General features: G+C 37.8%; 1 protein-coding gene across 1 annotated transcript in view; it reads right to left on the reverse strand.

The window, feature by feature from the left end:
* Positions 1–19,944, reverse strand: part of Myh15 (myosin, heavy chain 15) — a 111,364-nt gene that overhangs the window by 80,103 nt on the left and 11,317 nt on the right. The window contains exons 8-14 of the mRNA XM_013028522.1: positions 18,392–18,455; positions 18,203–18,298; positions 13,747–13,850; positions 11,814–11,952; positions 6,501–6,619; positions 2,718–2,867; positions 2,115–2,285 (exon numbers count right to left, since the gene is read on the reverse strand). Coding sequence (XP_012883976.1) covers positions 2,115–2,285; positions 2,718–2,867; positions 6,501–6,619; positions 11,814–11,952; positions 13,747–13,850; positions 18,203–18,298; positions 18,392–18,455 — 843 coding nt within the window. The remainder of the gene's footprint in view (positions 1–2,114; positions 2,286–2,717; positions 2,868–6,500; positions 6,620–11,813; positions 11,953–13,746; positions 13,851–18,202; positions 18,299–18,391; positions 18,456–19,944) is intronic.

The following is a 19,944-nucleotide window of genomic DNA, read 5'->3' on the forward strand; positions in this document are numbered from 1 at the left end:
GGGAGGGAGGGAGGAAGGGAGAGAAGGAAGGAGGGAGAGACGGGGAGGGAGGAAGGGAAGGAGGGAGGGAGGAGGGAGGGAGGGACAAGAGGGAGAGGGAGAAAGAAAGAAAAGAAAAGAAAAGAAAGAAAGAAAGAAAGAAAGAAAGAAAGAAAGAAAGAAAGAAAGAAAGAAAGAAAGAAAATGCTTTTCCATATGTACATAGAGGGTATGCATGCAATAAGACATTTTTGTATGTATTGATTTAGTTGTTTAAAAATTTAAAACTTAACATGATTCATTCAATTTTAAGGACTAAGTCTGATCATTAATACTAACTACCAGTTTTCCTCATAGAGTCCAAATAAATATAATAGCTCTTTTGAAGCTATTGAATCTTTTCAAGACAGGTTTTGCCTAACCTGAAGTCCTTTGAAATTGTTCATAGCAACTACAGCTCTATCTTTGCCTTCTATCACCTGGTCAGTACTTTTTCTCATTTCATCAAATCAGAAGAACATACAACAGGAAATTACATCCATGTTGCTACCATATGACTTGAAAAAATTGAGGCCAGCATAAATGAGGTGATAACTTTCAGGTCAACTAAAAATCAATACACACCTATCATGATCTGAACAATCTCTACATCTCTCCTTTCAGTTTGCAAATAGTACTTTGTCATAACCAAAACAAGCAGATATTACAGGTGGCAATTTCCAAAATTTAAATTTGCATTTCTGGATATCTCTAGGTCTCTGTTGCTTTCCTGATAAGAAACCTACAGCTTTTATAATGCATAAAACATTTCCACTATCAAAGTTGTTAATTATAATAATTATTTTCATCAACTCATAATGCATCCATTATCATTGTGCTTTTACTCACTGTATTCCACATGATCCCAAGAAGTTCATGGGTTATAAAAATAAAGACAGTCAATGTAATGTCTGCTTCTTTTTTTTTTCTTTTTTTTTTTTTTTGGTTGGTCATGGGCTTTAACTCTTGGCCTGGGCGCTGTCCCTGAGCTCTTCAGCTCAAGGCTAGAGCTCTGCTGCTTGAGCGACACTGCCACTTCTGGCTTTTTCTGTTTATGTGGTACTGAGGAATCGAACCCAGGGCCTCATGCATTCAAGGCAAGCACTCTACCACTGAGCCACCTTCTCAACCCCTGTAATGTCTGCTTCTTTTAGGAATAATAGTTACCTGAGATGAACATTTTGTTTTATTTAAAGCTCAATAAATAAAATTGATAGAACACTGATTGATAAAATCTGAGGCTTGCAATACACAATGGGAGGTCACTCTAGATCCTTCCTCACAAGAGTGTTGAGAATCATATCTGACAATATGACTAGAAAACTTTCAGAAGGTTCCAGACCCCAACCTTCCCAGACTTGTCCCCAAAATGCATCGTAGTTCCTTATTACACTAAGAAACAAGAGACATGATGCTGCTACCATTATACCATGCTTGCTCCTATGGACAAAGCTAAAAAAGAAACCACACAGAAATCCTCCGAAAACCCAATTAATTTTCTCCAGAGCAGGGGGGGATATTTCAAAGTATGTGGACATCACTGTACTCAGAAACTCTACACTGAAGCTAATTTCCTAATAAGCCATGAAACACTGTCACAGATTACTTAAACTAACTGGTACTTGTCCAATTAAGTGAACAAACTAAACTCAACAAGGTAGTATGAGACTTGTTTGTTCATATTCTAATTTGCCAAATTTCCTTTTGCTTCTGTGGGTTTACTCCTTCACTTTAATGTTAACCAACCAGGCCCCACAGAGCTCATATTTTCAGCTTTGTGTTTTCTATTCTACATTCAAGAGCATGGCCATTTATAATCTTGACAAGTAGAAGCCATTCATAAGCTACAAATGGACAGTTATAGACTGAATGAGACATTATGGAATAGGTAAAATGTCCTGACAGTTTGCTAGGATGCCACACATGTTCCATAAAAGGACAACAAACAAATAATGCACATCATTCCAGCCCCATTTACCAACCTCTACCAAAGGTTGTATCCTGACATGAATCAACATGCTAAGTAAAGACAATCCTCCTTCAACAAAAATGGACAAAGAGGAAAACCACCACCATAACAAAAAATCATCTATTACCTTCTCGATGAGATCTAGGCAGGATTGCAAATCCAGACCAAAGTCAATGGTGACCCAGTCAATACCTTCTTTTCTGTATTCTTCTTGTTCCAGAATAAACATGTGCTGATTGAAGAACTGTTGTAATTTTTCATTTGTAAAGTTAATGCAAAGTTGCTCAAGGCTATTCATCTTCAAAGGTAGGTGGAAGAAGAGACAAAAAATAAAATAGAGGTTTCATGACAAGAATATACAATAAAGAGAAAATTATATCACAATCATATGATGTCAAATAGATCTAACCAGTAACATTGCTCAATTAAATGTTTGTTTCCCTCAGCTGTAACTACAAACTAAGGAGTATTACAATAAAATAATAGTATATCTGTAATTCAAATTTGCAAAAAAATCACCTCTAATTCATCTTTATTTAATACTTAGAAATTTAATTCTTAACAGCAATTGCAGTAAAAATAATTATCAATAATTATAGTTCAGATAACTCTTATGGTTTTAGCATAATGATTCTTACCCTCGTTTTTACCATATTTTCATATGTTCCTGTCACATTTTCTAATCCCCTTGTAAGTTGACACTGAATTAACTCTTACCACATATACTTACATCAAGGATTTCAAAACCAGTGACATCAAGAATGCCAATGAAGAACTGTCTGGACAGCTTGGTGTCTAAAACTTTGTTCATCCGTTCTACGAGCCACATAAACATTCGTTCATATACTGAGTTGGACAGGGAACCAACAGCATAGATTACCTAGAAATCATATTGAAGGTGTTGCTTTGTTCTGACAGCAGTGTTTAATTTAATAGTGTACATTCTCTATCAGCACATACCCTCTATTCAAATCAGGATGTATTTATTGAGCTGTGGTTCTTTGGCATTCTGCTGATTGCAATGAGGGAAAGGAAAGAAAGAAGCAAAGTAGGGAGAGAAAAAGGAATCAAGGAGAAGAGAAGAGAATATTCAGCTCATTTCCCAAAAAGTACAGGTGAGAGAAATCATATTCCACTTAATAAAGGGCTACATATGCTGGAAGAGGATATGACCATGTGCTCTGTAATCCTGTTCTACAGAATCCTGTGACTGGCATCAGTATCACCTGGGAGTTTGTGAAAACTTACTAATTCTCAGGCCTAGTCCCAGCACTGATCAGACTCTAATCTAATTGCTTCCTATTGACTTGAGCCAACTTTAGTTAGGTTTCTGTGACTTAACCTGTCTGTCTTCTGTCTGCCTAGCCCAATTGTACCAAAAATTCTTCTAGGTCACTATGGGGAACCTCGTTCCTTTGATATCTGATTATGTTTCTCATCCCCATAGATCAAATTTGTAACCTGCCATTAGCAAGAAATCTATTCAGCCTGAACTGGCTCTCTCCTCTTCACATTTCCTCTTCATAATCCACTATTGATCTCTTTCTGTTCTTTGTCAATAAATCCCCACTTCTCCTGGTTGTTTGGAATTCAGCCCAATGTTTCTTTCTCTACTATTTCATTAGACCTGAATAGTATCTGTATTACCATTTTAACAAAGTGTCTGAATAATTCTTTCTTTATCACTATGTGCAATCAAATTTGAAAGTATTTTGTAGGGTAGAGAGGAAGCTTTTATTCTTTTTCTAGTGCCATTGCTGATTTCTGATGAATTTTATAACCATAGTCAAGTGACCTTCCCTCTCTGGGAGGCAGTATCTTCATCTAAGTAATACTCTTCTTCAATGTTTGTATTATCTTAAATAGTTGTACAAAGAAGTTGTGACTTAACAAAGTAGTTTATGAAAACAGTGGGTCTTGATCAATGTCACCCCTTTCAACATTCTCAACTGATGGCTCTTCCTAGTTCTGGCTTTCACTCCTAACTATACTAGTTCTCAATGTGGCCCTCACCTACCTGAATGGACCATGGCCTTTTGGAGCATCATTCTGACACAGGCTCTCCTGCAGTCCAAGTCTCCTGCATATGCCTCACCCTGGGGGCTGTGACATAGGTTCTCAGCTAACTTACTGGGTAAAGTTCCAAACTAGGTGCCTGACTGATGCTGTGCAAAGGATCCTGCTCCCACAACACAAAGTGCTATAGTAGAGGCAGCCCTTCCCACAGACTCCAAGTGGGACTGAATTTCAACTAGAGCCTCCCTAAGTCTGGAAAAAGTGTTACCTAACACAGAACATGTCAAAACAGGCCTTCACAGCCATCCTACCCAGGAGAGACAGAGTAACAAGGCCAGTTGGTGTCCAGCATGATTTAGTTGTGAGTCATTCACTCTCTGATTGTTTATTATGAGTCATTTCCACAGTAATTCATAAGCCGTATGGCATCCACTTTTTATTATTGGCATCAAGAGCACATGGTACAATAAAGTGTCAGGAATGATTTTTACCATCTGCAACACTGAGGAAATCATTCTGTCTACAGCCGTCTGTTTGAAAGCTAAAAATGCTCATAATTAACTTGCTCACCCTTCCCCCATTTAGTTCCCTAAATACTCAAGAAGTCAGAGTGGAGAGAAGCTTTTTGGTATTTGCAGAAAGAAACTAAGGAAGAAAACCTGGAGACATAAGCAGAGGATGATGCAAAAGGAAGAGTGTTTCCTGAGTGAATTAATAAGACCATAGATCAATATACTGCTCACTAAACAATCATTCCAACCTTTTCTTCACTCTCTGTCTGTTGAAGGTGAAGGATGGACACTGAATCTATACCTCTACTTTTTAGAAGCTAAAAGTACTCATTGCTTAGTTATTTTTAAAATAACTTCACAGAAGACTAATTCCTTCAGCAATATCATGCAAGATAGAAAACAACAGAACAACAGACAGTAAAGAAATGGAAAAATAGTAAAAAATTTAAGCAGTTTGATACAAGCACCTGTCATAAAAGCAATAAAATATGCATATCTAAGAGTTGTTTTGGGATATTCACACCCAGAAAATTCATAGAACAACACTTTGTAGAACACCTGATACTCGTATCCAATAAATGTCAGTTCCACCTTTCATATCACCTTTCTGGTCATTATCATTTCTCATCTTCCTCTAGCATTTACTATCTATCTCCATCACTTTGAAAAATTAATCTTTCTAACAGTCACTGTTTCCTCCATGAAACAGAAACAGTAAGGTATACTTAGCTTATTATCGGAAGGAATAGGGTACTCCATGAAAACCACCTGAGACAGTATCCATAGTAGGCACTTAGTGAATACTAAGTAATGCTATTGTGTCATCACTACTAATCATAACATTATATCAGCTTACTTCTAGACATGGCTATAATTCTCATGGAATCATAACATATTAACCTGAAGGATCTTACTTCTTCATAATTAGGCATAGTGGTTCTCTACTTGGGAGGAATGCTTTTGAAAACATGAAGGGAAGACAGGTACTGGAGGCTCATGCCTGTAATCCTCAATGAAATCTGAGGACTGTAGTTCAAAGCCAGCCCAGGCAACAAAGCCTATGAGACTCTTATGTCCAGTTAACTACCAAAAAGTTATAAAACCCAGAGGTGAAGCTGTGACTCAAGTGGTAGAGTGCTAGCCTTGAGCACAAAATCTTAGGGTCAGTGCCTAGGCCCTGAGCTCAAACCACAAGACCAGCAACGCCCCCACCCCAATATACACACAAAGACAATATGAAGGGTATTGGAGGGTATGAATATATGAAGGGTATGGGAAAAATCTACTGGTTTAGTACCTGTGGTCCAGACATAGCAAACATACAAGGTACAAGAGCTAGAAATAAACTTTACAAAGAGTGTTAAAACTTCAGGAATGCTTCATCTTGTGCAATTACCATCAATAGAACATATACATCTGTATCTCTAGTAATGCCGATTGTCTTTACAGTTAGTCAAATTCCTAAGAAAGGCTTTATAGTGTACTTTCTCACCGTCTCCAGGAGGGGGAGAAAGGAAAAGGGAAAGAGTTAGGAAATGGGAACAAAGTTTGATTTTGTTTTTTGTTTTTTTTGTGTTTTTTTTTCTGTTTTTTTTTTTGTTTTTTATACTGATAGTGATGCACTAGCTTGCTTCATTGGATCAGCACAGGCTGAGGAGGGCAGTAATGCAGTCCTTTACAACACAATATTAAAGAGATGAATGCTTCATTTCAGCTTTGAAATGACTGAACAACCTGTATTTGATCACAAGCGAAAGGTTTGCCCATATCTGCAAAGAGAATTTTTACCTAAGGAAAACTGTCAAAATGCGTATTTCAAGATAGAAAGACTTAATTCAAAAACATTTACTACAATGTGCATAAGTAAAAATGCATTTGGAATACTTGCCACAGGAGCTCTCTTTTAGTATTACTATTGCTGACATTTTTGAAAATATGAAAGCACAATATTGGCAAATCGTGTTGCCCTTGAAATACTACCTCACCTGTTGTATATTTTGACTTTTGGTAATGAATTCATTGCCAACTTTGATTCTAGGATAGATCAAGCCGTTCACCAGCTCAGAGGAGTTAATGCCCATGAGGAATGCAGCTTTTTCAGCACCTGGTCATGAGAAAAGAAGAAAGACAAGAAGGGAAGAGGTGAAAAGAGTGCATAAGAAAGGATAATGGTTTAAAAATCATCCTGTTGTAGGTAAATACACTATTCAGAGGACAGAAGAACACTGTGCTTATATTGACATAATAAGATAAATTATAGCTTTAAAACTGGCTGAATCCTAAATACTTAAAAGGAAATCCTAAATACTTAAAAGGAGGGTTCTTTTTGTAAATCATAACTACATTGAAATGTCATTTTATATCCACTCAGAATGCCTATAATCAAAAAGATACCCACAATAACAAGTTTTGGTGAGGATCTAGAGAAATTGGAGCTTTGTTTACAGTGCAGGAAAGTGGTTTGGCAACTACACAGAGGTTAAACACAGAGTTATTGTCATACTCAGCAATTTCACTCTTAGGTATCTAGGAGAAATAAAAACATGTATTTATACAATCAATGTAACAATGTTCCTAGCATCATTATACAGATTATTCATGAGTGGAGGAAATATCCATCAACTCATGAGTAAATAAAATGCGACATCTTCATGTAATGGCTTATTAATTCTGTCAGAAGAAAGAATGAAGAATGATGTAAGGTGTGATATGGCTAAAACTTGAAAACATCATGCTAATGGACTAAGACACAGAAAATAACATAGGGTTTCATATATACAAAGTCCAAAATGAGCAAATTTAGAGAGATAAAAAGTAACTTTGTGGTATGAGAGGTTGGAGGTGAAGAGACTGAGGAATAATTACTAATAAAGTCTATAAGGTTTCATTGGGCAAAATGAAAGTTATGAGCAGGTGATGGTTGCACAACCTTGTGAATATACTAAAAGCATCTCATTACATACTTTAAAAGCATAGTTTGTGTGTTGTATCTCAAAAAAAAACAACAACTATGTCTCGAAAGAACCTATGTCTTTAAAAGAACCTTGTAGCCTTCTTAAAAATCACTATTCTGAAAGACATGGAAATTTTCATATTTATTACTGTCTTCTTACCATTTCTACATATAGATTTTTACATGCAACAAGAAGTTCAGCCATGACATTTGATAATTAACTACCAATCTATGGAAGTCAGGTTACTTTGCCTGTTAACTATCATAAACCCTAATTTTTCTTAAGTCATCTTACTCCATAGTACCCTCTGCTGCCCAATTGCTCTACATACACCCCATAAGCCTATTCCATGAAAGATGTAAAAAAGAATAAATGCCAGAGGAAAATGTAAGCAGTCATACATCATATTAGAGGTTAAAAAGTGACTATACCAGAAAAGAATGCTACAAGCAAAAGATTGTGAGCATATTTCAAAGTGTCCATTATTTCAGGTATTGAACAAAATGAATATCACATTCATCTGGAAACTCTCTTCTGTGTCTTCTGTTTTAAATTAGTCCTGAAATACATATATATATGACATAGTAAATCTTCAAAATGTCTTACATAGAAGGTAATGCAGTGTTTCTTCACTCTGTCTCTCTCGCTATCTCTCTCTCTCATACACACTCACACACATACACATATACACACACAGAGAGAGAGAAAGACTGAGACAGACAGACAGAGGGAGAGAGGGAGGGAGGGAAGGAGGGAGTTTTCTAGACCATAATTACCAAGAAGAAATAAAATGTGCTTCCACCAGAAAGAATGGCATTTACCCATTCATAAGGAAATGAAAAGACTTAGAAAAAAAATATTTAAGCTAAGTAAGCCAGAACCAAAGAAACATAGGCTGCATGGTTTCCCTCATTTGAAATAATTAGAATGTGCCTATAAATCTACAAGTAAACACAATGGATAGTAAAAGACAAAAAACATTCCATTTGGACATGATAAATTAAACAGGACTATAAACATGCACATGGTGAGACCAAAGGAGGATATTCTTAGGAGTGGTTTGCAAGGGCTTAATGTGCTTATCAAAAATGATGCTGATCAAAACAAATTCCAAGAAATGGAAACAAGAGAGTTTTTATTGTACTGTTTGCAGTTCTGTTTTTCTTTTATTTTTCTTCTTTTTCCCCCCCTGTTGTTGCTGTTTTTTATTTCTGTACCCTTTGTCTTGTAGGTAAGGTTTTCTGATTAGAAGAGGGAAAAGGGAAGCACAGAAACAGTGGGACAAAGAGTGAACTCATTCAGCAGTCACACTCACTAGACACTATGCTGGAAATGAACTATACAACTTGGGGGCCAGAGGTCAGGTGGGGAAAATCTGGGAGGAAATGAGGGAGGGGTGACGCTGTTCAAAACTAAATGTATTCATTACTGACTTATGTAACTAACTCCTCCGTACATCACCTTTACATTAAAAAAGAAAAAAGTACAAAAAGAAATAAAGTAAAGCAAAAACAATTATAACAACGCCAATGCCATTTGTCTTAACAGTATCAATATCCATTCTGTAGGTCTTCACAACATTTGCAGAGAGTTAAGAAGCTTTTAAATGTTTGATGTGCTCATAAAGTAAAATCAATGTATTTTATACATTCTTGCAGGTTATGTCCATTGTTTATGGTAGTTAATCTGCACTGGTAATGGTTTGGGTATTTGGTTGCTATGAATCCTTTCAAAATGCAAAGGGAAACAATTGGAAAATCAGAGAGAGAGAAAGAGGTAGACACACACACACCGAGAGAGAGACAGAGAGAGAGAGAGAGAGAGAGAGAGAGAGAGAGAGAGAGAGACAGAGAGAGAGAGAGAGAGAGAGAGAGAGAGAGAGAGAGAGAGAGGAGAGAGAGGGGGGAGGGGGGAGAAGAGGGAGGGAGAGGAAGAGTGAGAGGGAGAGAGAGAGAAAGAGAGCTCAAACATGTCTGTTCTAGGTTGAGATGTAGCTGCTAAACATGCCAGGGTTAGAAACTACAACATGGATTTTTTTCAAATCGAAACTACTGGGTCAGCGTTATAGACTTTGAATTGTAAGAGACTAGAAAGCATTTAAATCCATGTGAAAAGAGTTAAAAGAGAAGAAGAAATAAAAATGTACCTGGCCAATATGAATGAAGACAAATAGTAATTGACCAAACGAAAAATGAACAATTCCATAGCATTTGTCCAGACCAAAAAATAAAAATAAAAAATGGAGAAGCACTTGATTATTTTTTAAGTTTAGAAGCATTCTGATGGATCACACAGTTTATAACAATCCTAAAGAATAACTTCCTGTGTCAAGACAGGTTTTATGCCTTCTTTTTCCATTATTAGGTTTAATCCTTTTAATCAATTTTCCTACAAAAGCAAACCCAAACTCTCTGTATCTCACTTTAAGTTTTGAGAGAAGTAGTACCAATGTCACAGATGATTTCTTACCTACTCTAGAGAGCACTGAACATTTAGACAGAACTGATATACTTACATTATAATCACTTTTTTGTTGTTGGTGGTTGTGAGGCCTGAACTCTGGGCCTGGGCGCTGTCCCTCAGCTCTTCAGCTCAAGGCTAGTGCTCTATCACTTGAGCCACAGTGTCACTCTCGGCTTTTTCTGCTTATGTGGTGCTGAGGAATCGAACCTAGGGCCTCATGCATGCAAGAGAAGCACTCTCCCACTAAGCCACCTTCATTACATATATATTTTAGTTTTTTTCTTGAGGTTATGAGAAAATAATAGTTGTCATGTGCCAAGAAAGAAACTTACTTCATTTTTCCTAAATGTTAAAAAGTCCTACAACAAAGGTGTAAAAAAAAAAGTCATGTAAATCAATACATGAATGTCAATCTGTGTTACTAATGCTACTGTAAACTTAGCGCTGTCTGTACAAACATTTTCATGGTGTTACCAGAGTGGCTTTATGAGATTCCCACAAAAAAAAAAATCAATTCCCTCAAGATCTTGTGAATGAACATATTGATTTTAATTAGGGCTTCACCATAGATCTTAATTAAGCATCATGATCTTATATGGGAGAGGTAACATTTAGTTAGAGCAGTAGTTCTCAAACACTGTGTTTCAGAATAGTCTGAAGAGTAAAGAAGAGACCTTCAGGTAAACTCACTAAAACAGATTAGGATTTGAGACTCTCCAGATATATCAGGTTACCCAGGTGATTCTAACATACAGAAAAGCATGAAACAAAACTTTCTCTTTTTCTTTTTTTTTTTTTTTTCCAGTTGTGGGGCTTGAACTCTGGGCCTGGTGGGCCCTGTCCCTCAGCTCTCCAGCTCAAGGCTAGTGCTCTACCACTTCAGCCACAGCACCACTTCCGGTTTTCTTGGTGGTTAATTGGAGATAAGAGTCTTGAACTTTCCTGCCCAGGTTGGCTTTCAACCGTGATCCTCAGATCTCAGCCTCATGAATAGCTAGCATTACAGGCCTGAGCCACCAGTGCCTGGCTGAAACAAGCCTTTTTATTACAGTGTTCTTATGCCTTTCTTCCTCTCATCCCTATCCTCTCCAGCAATACTGGGATTTGAATTCAGGGCCTCATATTTGCTTGGCTTTGCTTGCACACCTGGTACTCTACCCATAAAATAAACTGGAAATGAAAGGTGGAAATATATTATTCTGTTTGCTTCAGGTATCTAGATTAGTCAAATTGAGAAAATCTGAAAAGTAGAACAATACACAAAGAATATTTATTTTTCTACTCAGGAGGCAGAGATCTGGAGGATCACAATTGAAAGCCAGGACTAGGTAGAAAAGTCCCCAAGATTCCACTCCAAACCAAAATAACCAGCAAAAAGTCAGGCTGGAGATATGGCTTAAGTACCAGGCATCAGCAAGCAAGCTAAGTGAGCCCAAGGTCTCTAAGTTCCAGGCAAAATAATTTTAAAAGAATAAATAATATGTATATTATATATATATGGGGAAAATAACAGGAAAAAGTTTCATCCTAATGAGTTTACATTGCCTTTGAAATTCCAAGGTGTTTGTTCACACCTCCAGTATGATACTCATCACACCCAATGATAATTTTCTCCCATCTCTTGCTTTCCTCAATTGGGCATGTGCTAAAGGCAGACAGACTATGTTTTCATCAAACTTGCTTTTCAACCAAGTGAAAATCACTGTTCTTGTCAATTATTAACTGAGATGCGTTTCTTATTGTGCAGAGCAACAGGTGGAGACCACATTGACTAACTTCTACGTTTTAAAAAAACCAAGAGATCAGATTAACTGCAAAAAAAAAAAAAAGGCCAGGGACTTTTTTTTAACAGAATAGTAAGCCATGTCTGCAAATTCTTACTTTCTGTGCCATCTGCTTCCAGTTGCTCTTCTCTGGGTTTCTGTTTAAATTTCATGTTTCCCAAATGCATGATGGCTCCAATGAGCTTATAGAGTGCACACTTCTCATCAGGAAGAAAGCCCAAGCTGTCCATGGCTTGCTGTGAAAGGAGAAACAGATGACTATGTCTTCTTTTGCCTACTGTTAGCACTAAGTCCCCCCCTTACTGTGTGCCACATATATGAAGTATCCTTCACTAAAGTGGAGACTGGCAGGAATAAGAGTTTGCACTCCATAGACCAAAGAGTGAGAGCACTTGGTTACCACTTGGTCACCAGTAGTCTGCTTATCCTTTTAAAAGAGAACCATGAAGGCACAAGACTTGTGTGGTATCATGGCCAGTGGTGTCAGAGCTTGCTTTCAATACCCTGCTTCTAATTCTTCTCCTTTCCAGCAACAGATCCCTAATTGGCTCTATGAGGTCAACTACTTTGCCTTTTATGGTTATGGCAGACAACATCTGCTGAATGAGTTGTTCCTGTGATCCCATAGGATCTCCTGATTTTATTCCAAGCATGTGCAATTCCAAATCTGCTAAGAGGAAGTGCTTAAGTAAAACCATGTCACCATAGAATCACTTCCATAAGACAGGCATTCCCATACACCTCAGGAGAGTGGCAATGCATGCAACCGTTCTGTGGATTGTCTTAGAATACATATCATATTCATATACAATTAAAAACGCGTACTCTACTTAGTTATTTCAGTTTTAAGAATTGAGCCTGATACACAGAAATAATATTTAGCTACAAAGATATCCGCAGGAGTGAAGGGAACTGAAATATTTAAACTAACAAAAGGAAAATGACACAGTAAGCCATAAGACAAATGTCTGATAAAATACTGAATATCTGCTTAAAAGTTTTGTGAAAAGTTTGTAATACTAGAATTTTTTTTAAAAATGGTAGGTCAGGGCTGGGAAGGTGGCTCAGTGGTAGAGCACTTGCCTTGCATGCCTGAGGCCCTGGGTTCCATTCCTCAGCACCACATAAGCAAAAAGAAAACAAAGCCAGAAGTGGCGCTGTGGCTCAAGTGGTAAAGTGCTAGCCTTGAGATGAAGAGCTGAGGGACAGCGCCCAGGCCCAGAGGTCAGGCCCCACAACTGGACCCCCCAAAAAAAATGGTAGGTCAAATAACATATATGGTATTCTATGAATTTTTTTATCCATCCAAAGTAAAATAAGTTTATTTAGTAAAAAAGGAAAAAGTCACTACTTGGACATTATTATAGGTAATTGCTGACTGTTTAATATACACCTTTATAATAATATGTAATATACAATTATGTAAATTTACCTCTTATGCTTATTTGAGCTGTTTTTCTTTTATTGTGAAAATACTGTACAGAGGGGTTACTTCTATGAATTTTTAAAATAACAACATCACAATAACCACACAGAGGAACCATAAATAAATTAAAAACATAAAGATTGTAGAAATAGACTGGGAAGGTGGCTTAGTGGTAAAGTGCTTGCCTAGCCCTGGGTTTGGATTCCTCAGTACCACATAAACAGAAAAAGCCAGAAGTGGTGCAGAGTTCAAGCGGTAAAGTGCTAGCCTTTAGCAAAAGAAGCTCAGAGATAGTGCGCAGGGCCCTGAGGTTAAGCCCCAGTACTGGCAAAAAAAACAAAGGAATAAAAAAGATTTTAGAAGTAAACAGTAAACAAAGAATTTGCCATTGTGTTGAAATTTCTTTCTCCTTTTCTATGATTCCAAAAGAACTCTGACAATTCATACTTTTACAGTACAAGTAAATTTTGGACGAAAGCAGACTTCTACCACTAGAGGGAGCAAAATCATTTTTCAAGTCCTTTAAGAACAAAGCTTTAGGATGCTTTCTTGAACCAATTTATGGTCATCACCAGGCTTTGATTTGACAGCTAACAAGCCTTACTTCTGTAGCCAGCAATTGCTCAGCATCATCCCTGCTCTCCAAAGCAGCTACCCCACAGGAACAAATGTGAAAGTCAGAGGTATTCGCTGACACCAGGAGCATGTCTACAGTGGAAAACAATCATTAAACATCATTAGAGAAATGTACAAAGCCTGAGAAAATAATTGACCAATGTTCACAGTTTACTTCACAGCTTATAGCATACTTGTAAACAAGCCAAAGTAAAATCCATCTTCTAGATCCAAACCTGTAAATCAACTTTTGCTTTCTATTGACTTGTCAGTCAGGTGGTAATGCCTCTCAAGAGAAGACCAGGCTGACCAAATCCAAAAGCAAATTCAACTGCCACAACATGAATTGGGGGTGGAGGGGTGGGAGGGGGGAGAGGAAGTAGAGAGAAGACAAAGGAAACCCAAAACCAAACAAAATATCACAACACACATAAGCCTATAATGTATGTTATCAAAACTTGGATGAGGGCCAAAAGACAAAAAAAGAAAGGGGGGGGGGGGAAGGAAGGGAAGAAAAAGAAAAACTTTTGTGAAATTAAAAGTAGATCAGACCTGATCAGACCTGAGCTTCAAAGGCAGCCTGACCCTGGTGCCAATACCTAATAAGCATTAGGAGTGTAATCTATCATATCACATTCTCCCACTTCAGAGTCTGGGTCTGTCTTTCCAGGGATCCACAAATCAGCAACTCTAAGACTCCTGATGTGATTCACTTCATCAGGAAACATAATGCAGACCGGACCCAAGGTAGGCTGTCAACAGCACATCAACAATGGACTAAGCAGAATTCATTAACTTCCTATTGCCCATTTATTCCCAGAAAAATGTTTTTATGCTAGTCTTTTTTACTGTTTATTCTTCATTGAAATGAATTATCTGCTATGTTGAAAAGCAAATCTCAGAACAGAAAGAATTAGGCTTACATGAATGTGTACATCAACTTTATTTGGTAAGAAGCTACGTGTCCTCACCAGTTGAATCAGTAAACAAAACTGTTGCATATTCATACAATCCCCAAAGTATGAATTCCAGAATAAAAGAATCTCACCATAATTATGCACACTGAAATCAGCCAGACCAAAAGAATGCACAAAGTATGAGTCTATATTATAAAATTATAGAAAACATGCTGGATGTCAGTGGTTCACACCTATAAATCCTAGCTACTCAGGAGGCTGACATCTGAGGATCACCGTTCAAAGCCAGCCCAGACAGGAAAGTCTGTGAGACTCTTATCTCCAATATACCACCAGGAAACAGGAAATGGAGTTGTGGCTCAAGTGGTAGAGTGCCATCCTTGAGCTGAAGGGCTGAGAGACAGTGCCCAAGCCCAGAGTTCAAGCCCCATGACCACCACCATCAACAAAAAAAATTACAGAAAATACAACCTAAACTAAAATGACAAAATGCATATCAGCAATGGCTTTGCAGACAATGAGGACAAGATGGAGGAATCACAAAAGATTCAAAGGAAACGTTTCGAATGTGTGCATTCTTTTGATTGTGGTAATGGCATCTCACATATACTCATATTCCAACACCAATTGTCAGTTCAAAAGTATGTCATTGATTTTATGTCAGTCATCCTTCAATAAAGCTCAAGCAATGGCAAACATAATACATTTAATTTTATTTTAAATGATTTTATTTACTTGTTAATTGAAAAATAATCTTCGTATTTACGTTGTACAACATGATGTTTTGATATGGATAAATGCATAAAAAATGTACCTAGTATTTCTTAAGGCATATATGTGCAAAATGACTTAACCCATCTAATACTTTTGATCATTACCTTACACACACATCTTTTGTGTGGACAGAATATTTAAAAACCTGCAGAGCACTGATGGCTCACACCTATTGTTGTAAGGTGAGAAAACAGAGAAGCCACATTTTGAGAGGTCAAATGTTGGAGTTTTTATTAAAAGGCCGGCAACTGCATGGTGGACTCCTGTCTCAAAGACCAGCAGCCAGCAAATATACTTCACACTGTTAGGAAAATGAGCCATGAAGGCCAGAGAGGAAAGAAAGAACAAAAACAATACCAACAAATCAATTCTAAATTGGGGTGCCATGGTGACCAGATAAGAGACAGGAGATAGGACACAAATAAGGACACAAGTGGCATGGAGGAATGGCGCCAGAGCTGGTCCAGGTCTAAATAGGGTCAGGCAGGGGCCAGGGTCACAGGAAACTCCCAGTCCCAGGCACTGAACTGACAGGTTTAGTAACCTATCAATCCAAGTACCCAACCCTGTCTCCAGAGTTTCAGGTGTGCCCATCACCCGGGAGGTGGGGAAGGGGGGGCTTCACCTCCCCCACCATGAAGAAAAGATGCCAGACCCTACCATCCACCATGTGGCCAAGATTGCGGGGGCCAGACCTGAATTCCCTATTTCCTAACTACTCAGGAAGCAGAAATAAGTTAGTAGAACCCCATCTCAAACAATAACTGGACATGGTGGTGGTGTGCCTATCATCCCAACCATAGTAAGAAACATAAGTAGGAGGGTTGCTGTCCAATCCAGCCTGGGCAAAAAGCAAGACACTGTCTCAAGAATAACTAGAGCAACATGGGCTGTAATTATAGTTCAAGGTGGTAAAGCACTGGACTAGCAAAGCCCACTACCACCACCATTTTAAAAAAATAAAACATTCTGTTACACTAAAATTCATTGCTTAACTCTGGCTCCAATTCAACACATTGCTTAATTTTTTCAGCTTTTTCCATGAGTGGACTTCTACTCTGTGATTTTCCATGTCCAATATTTTTTCTAGACAGACAAATAGAGTTAGTTAGGAGACTTAAGCATGATCTTTATTTTGTAAGATGTTCCATCCTATTGCAATCCTCAGAATATTGTGAAACTCTTCTTTTACAAGCATGGATGGAAATAATACCTATTTTTTTTCTTTTTTCTGATCCTAGGGCTTGATCTCAGAGTGTGGGCACTGCCACTGAGCTTCTTTTGCTCAAGGCTAGCACTCTACTATCTAAACCACAGTGCTGTTTCCAGCTTTTTCTGAGTAGTTTATTGAAGATAAGTCTCACAGACCTTTCTGCCTTGGCTGGCTTCAAACTGGGATCCTCAGATCTCAGACTACTGAGTAGCTAGGATTACAGGTGTGAGTCTCTAGCACCTACCTAATCATTTAAAAAAAATGCTTCCCAATGATATTAGAAGCTAAAAAAGAATAGCTTGACAATACCCATCTTATACCACCAGATGTCACCAATTGCACAATAATCAATTTTGAGCAACCCTAAACTATCAGCAAGATGAATCAATTCAGGATATGCCTGAATTTTCAGAGCAGTGTACTATAAAATGTCTCCCAAATATTTGAGGTAACCTAAATATTTGTGGTTTCTAAATTAGGATCTTTATATAAGATGTCCTGCACAGCATAACAGACCATGTCAAGAATTTTAAAATTTATAGGGAACCAGTGGCTCATCCCCATAAACCTTGGTTTTCTGGAGGCAGACATCAGGAATATCTCAATTCCTTAAACCCAGCCTGGGAAAATAAAGTTCAAAAGATTCATCCCATGATAATACACACCTACACTTCCATCTACTTGGGAGGATGAAATCAGGAAAATTGCCTTTCTAGGACAACCAAGGCAAAAAAAGTTTACAAAACTTCATCACAACAGAACACACTTAATAAACAGACTTAAGTAAGAGACGATTGTACAGGCTGGCCTAGGCAACAAATAAGAACTTGTCTCTAAATAAATATATAAACCAGAGCAAAAAGGCCTAGAGGCCTGGCTCAAGTGGTAGAGTGCCCACCTAGCAAGCACAAAGCCTTGTATTCAAATCCCAGTAACTCCACAAAAGATGATAAGACTGTTTATCATTAAATAATAAATGCACTGGTATGTATAATAATGCATTACTAACAGAAGGAGAAAACCTATTCCAGGTTTAGCTGGAAAAAATATCACTGCTTACACATCATTAATACACCTGTGGCTTTAAATAACTGTCTAATTTGTAGATTCCTACTTTTGATGAAAGCACTTAGGAGTTAAAGTCTAGGTGGTCAAATACCACCATATTCAATTTAAATTACCCAATCATTTGCTAGTCTGTATCTAACACCCCAGCCCATACCCACTCCCATGGCAGGCAACATTAGTCTTCTCAGTGGATTACCTCAAATGCAATTTAATCAGCTTTGCGTTGTGTCCTCTCAGTGATTTTATATCACACAGCATTTTATGCCAAGGCCTGGCAGTACAATATGATCTGACATCTGCCTAATTCTATCTATCCTGTCCCTCCACTGTATCACCAACAATGGCCATTTGCTATTCCAAGATCTAACAAAATACATTTAGCCAAGAGATATACTAAAATAGCATTTTGTAGACCCTGATCTTCTCTCTCTTTTGTTCTAGAATAACACTCAGTTCTAGAACCTTATACATACCATGAAGTTCTTTTCTTCCAGCTATAATTTGATAGAATATGTGGTAGTTTCTTTCACCTGGCTGCTGGTATGTCACCCGAGATTTTTCAAGCAAATCTGGATGGAAAAATGAATACAGATTCAGACTTAGTTAGAAACTTAGTTAGAAAACTTAGAAGAAAAAGGGTCAGACAGTGCATCGCTACTCACAGATCTCGATGTCTGCAGATAAAAGCATGCCTCTGGCATCAAAGTGCAGCCTGGTGAATTTTCCCTAGGTGGATGCAGAATACAGTCTCCTATTCAAACTTTCCAAATAGGTGTAACGGTTTCACTGTACACATAACACATGACTACTTTCCCAAAAGATTGAAAAATGAGATACAGCATAGGTTTGAGACAAGATGGCACCTGTTAATGCATAGAGGGAGCTAGATTGGATGTTAGAACTAGTCATGATCCTGAGATCTATGCCCATATCTGCCTTCTGCAAACTGTATACTCTCAAACATATGTGTTTACACTATAAAATCTCTCTGGATCTCAATAATTTTGTCTAAAAATGAATATCTACTCAGCAGACTCCTATATTCATTCACTGAGGATCTGTTGCTATCCAGGAAACCTGCTAGACACTGGAGGTACCACAGAAGAAAACTCAGGCATGGTCCCCATCCTCACAAAGTATATATTGTACAGGGTAAGTGGCTTTTGTGACAACTCTCAGACAGGAACATCTGGCATGTTTGGAAATCAAAAGGAAAGCAACTGTTTTGCAGCCTAGCAAGTAAGGTAAAAATGAAGCCTAAAAGTAAGTAGAGAAGATAAATAAGTATCATATCATGAAGGTCCTGTAGAACACAGGAGAAAGCAGGCTTCATTTCATGAGTGTTCGAGACACATCAGGAGGTTCAGAGAAAAGGGGTAATGTGATGTCACACACCCATAGGTATAAACAATCAATGGTACTCCTTGTCCATTTCTCGACACAAAGCCATAGGACAAAATTGAGCAGGACAGAAAGTCTTCCAGAGATGTCTAGGCACTGTTTAAGTCTGTTTAGTGACAGCTGCGGGGGGGTGGGGTGGGGAGGATGAGAACACTGGAGTTGACATCCAAGCAGAAGGCAACCTAGCAGATGTTGGTCCACGCAAGGAAATTGCTAGGGAAGGACAGCAGCCTAGAAGGTGAAAGAGAGTGAGTGCACACACAGAGAATGAGCTAGTAAGTCAAAATCTGAAAGAAAGAATGCAGAGGTAATCCTCACAGCTCCAGACAGTGAAGCACAAGGATCATGAATTCTGGAACAGCCTGGATTACACATTAAGTCCAGTGCTAACATGGGCTACATAGTCAAACTCTGTCTCAAGAACAAACAACAATGAAAAAACAAAAGAATAAGGAAGCATACCAAAGATTTTTTTAAAGAGGAGAAAGGAACAGGGTTAAATATAATAGAGGGTATGAACTTACTCAAAATACACTATTACACATATTTATTTTTTTTACAGGAGCACCCCCACACTAGCAATGAATCCTAAATTTTAAAAATTAAAAATAAGTAAGAAGAAATCGAAACAAAAATTAACTCTTACAGAAAAAAAATTAAACATCTTAAACTACTAAAAGAAAAGTAAAGTAAGACCATGGGAACTACAGTATACACACATAGCCATGTATGTAAATATGCACCAATGCACAGCCATTTAAAATCTACATGTACATACACATAGTGTTGATAGAAAACATTTCACTTGAATTAT

This window comes from Dipodomys ordii, unplaced genomic scaffold, assembly GCF_000151885.1.
Source record: "Dipodomys ordii isolate 6190 unplaced genomic scaffold, Dord_2.0 Scaffold111, whole genome shotgun sequence".
NCBI classification, from domain to species: Eukaryota; Metazoa; Chordata; class Mammalia; order Rodentia; family Heteromyidae; genus Dipodomys; species Dipodomys ordii.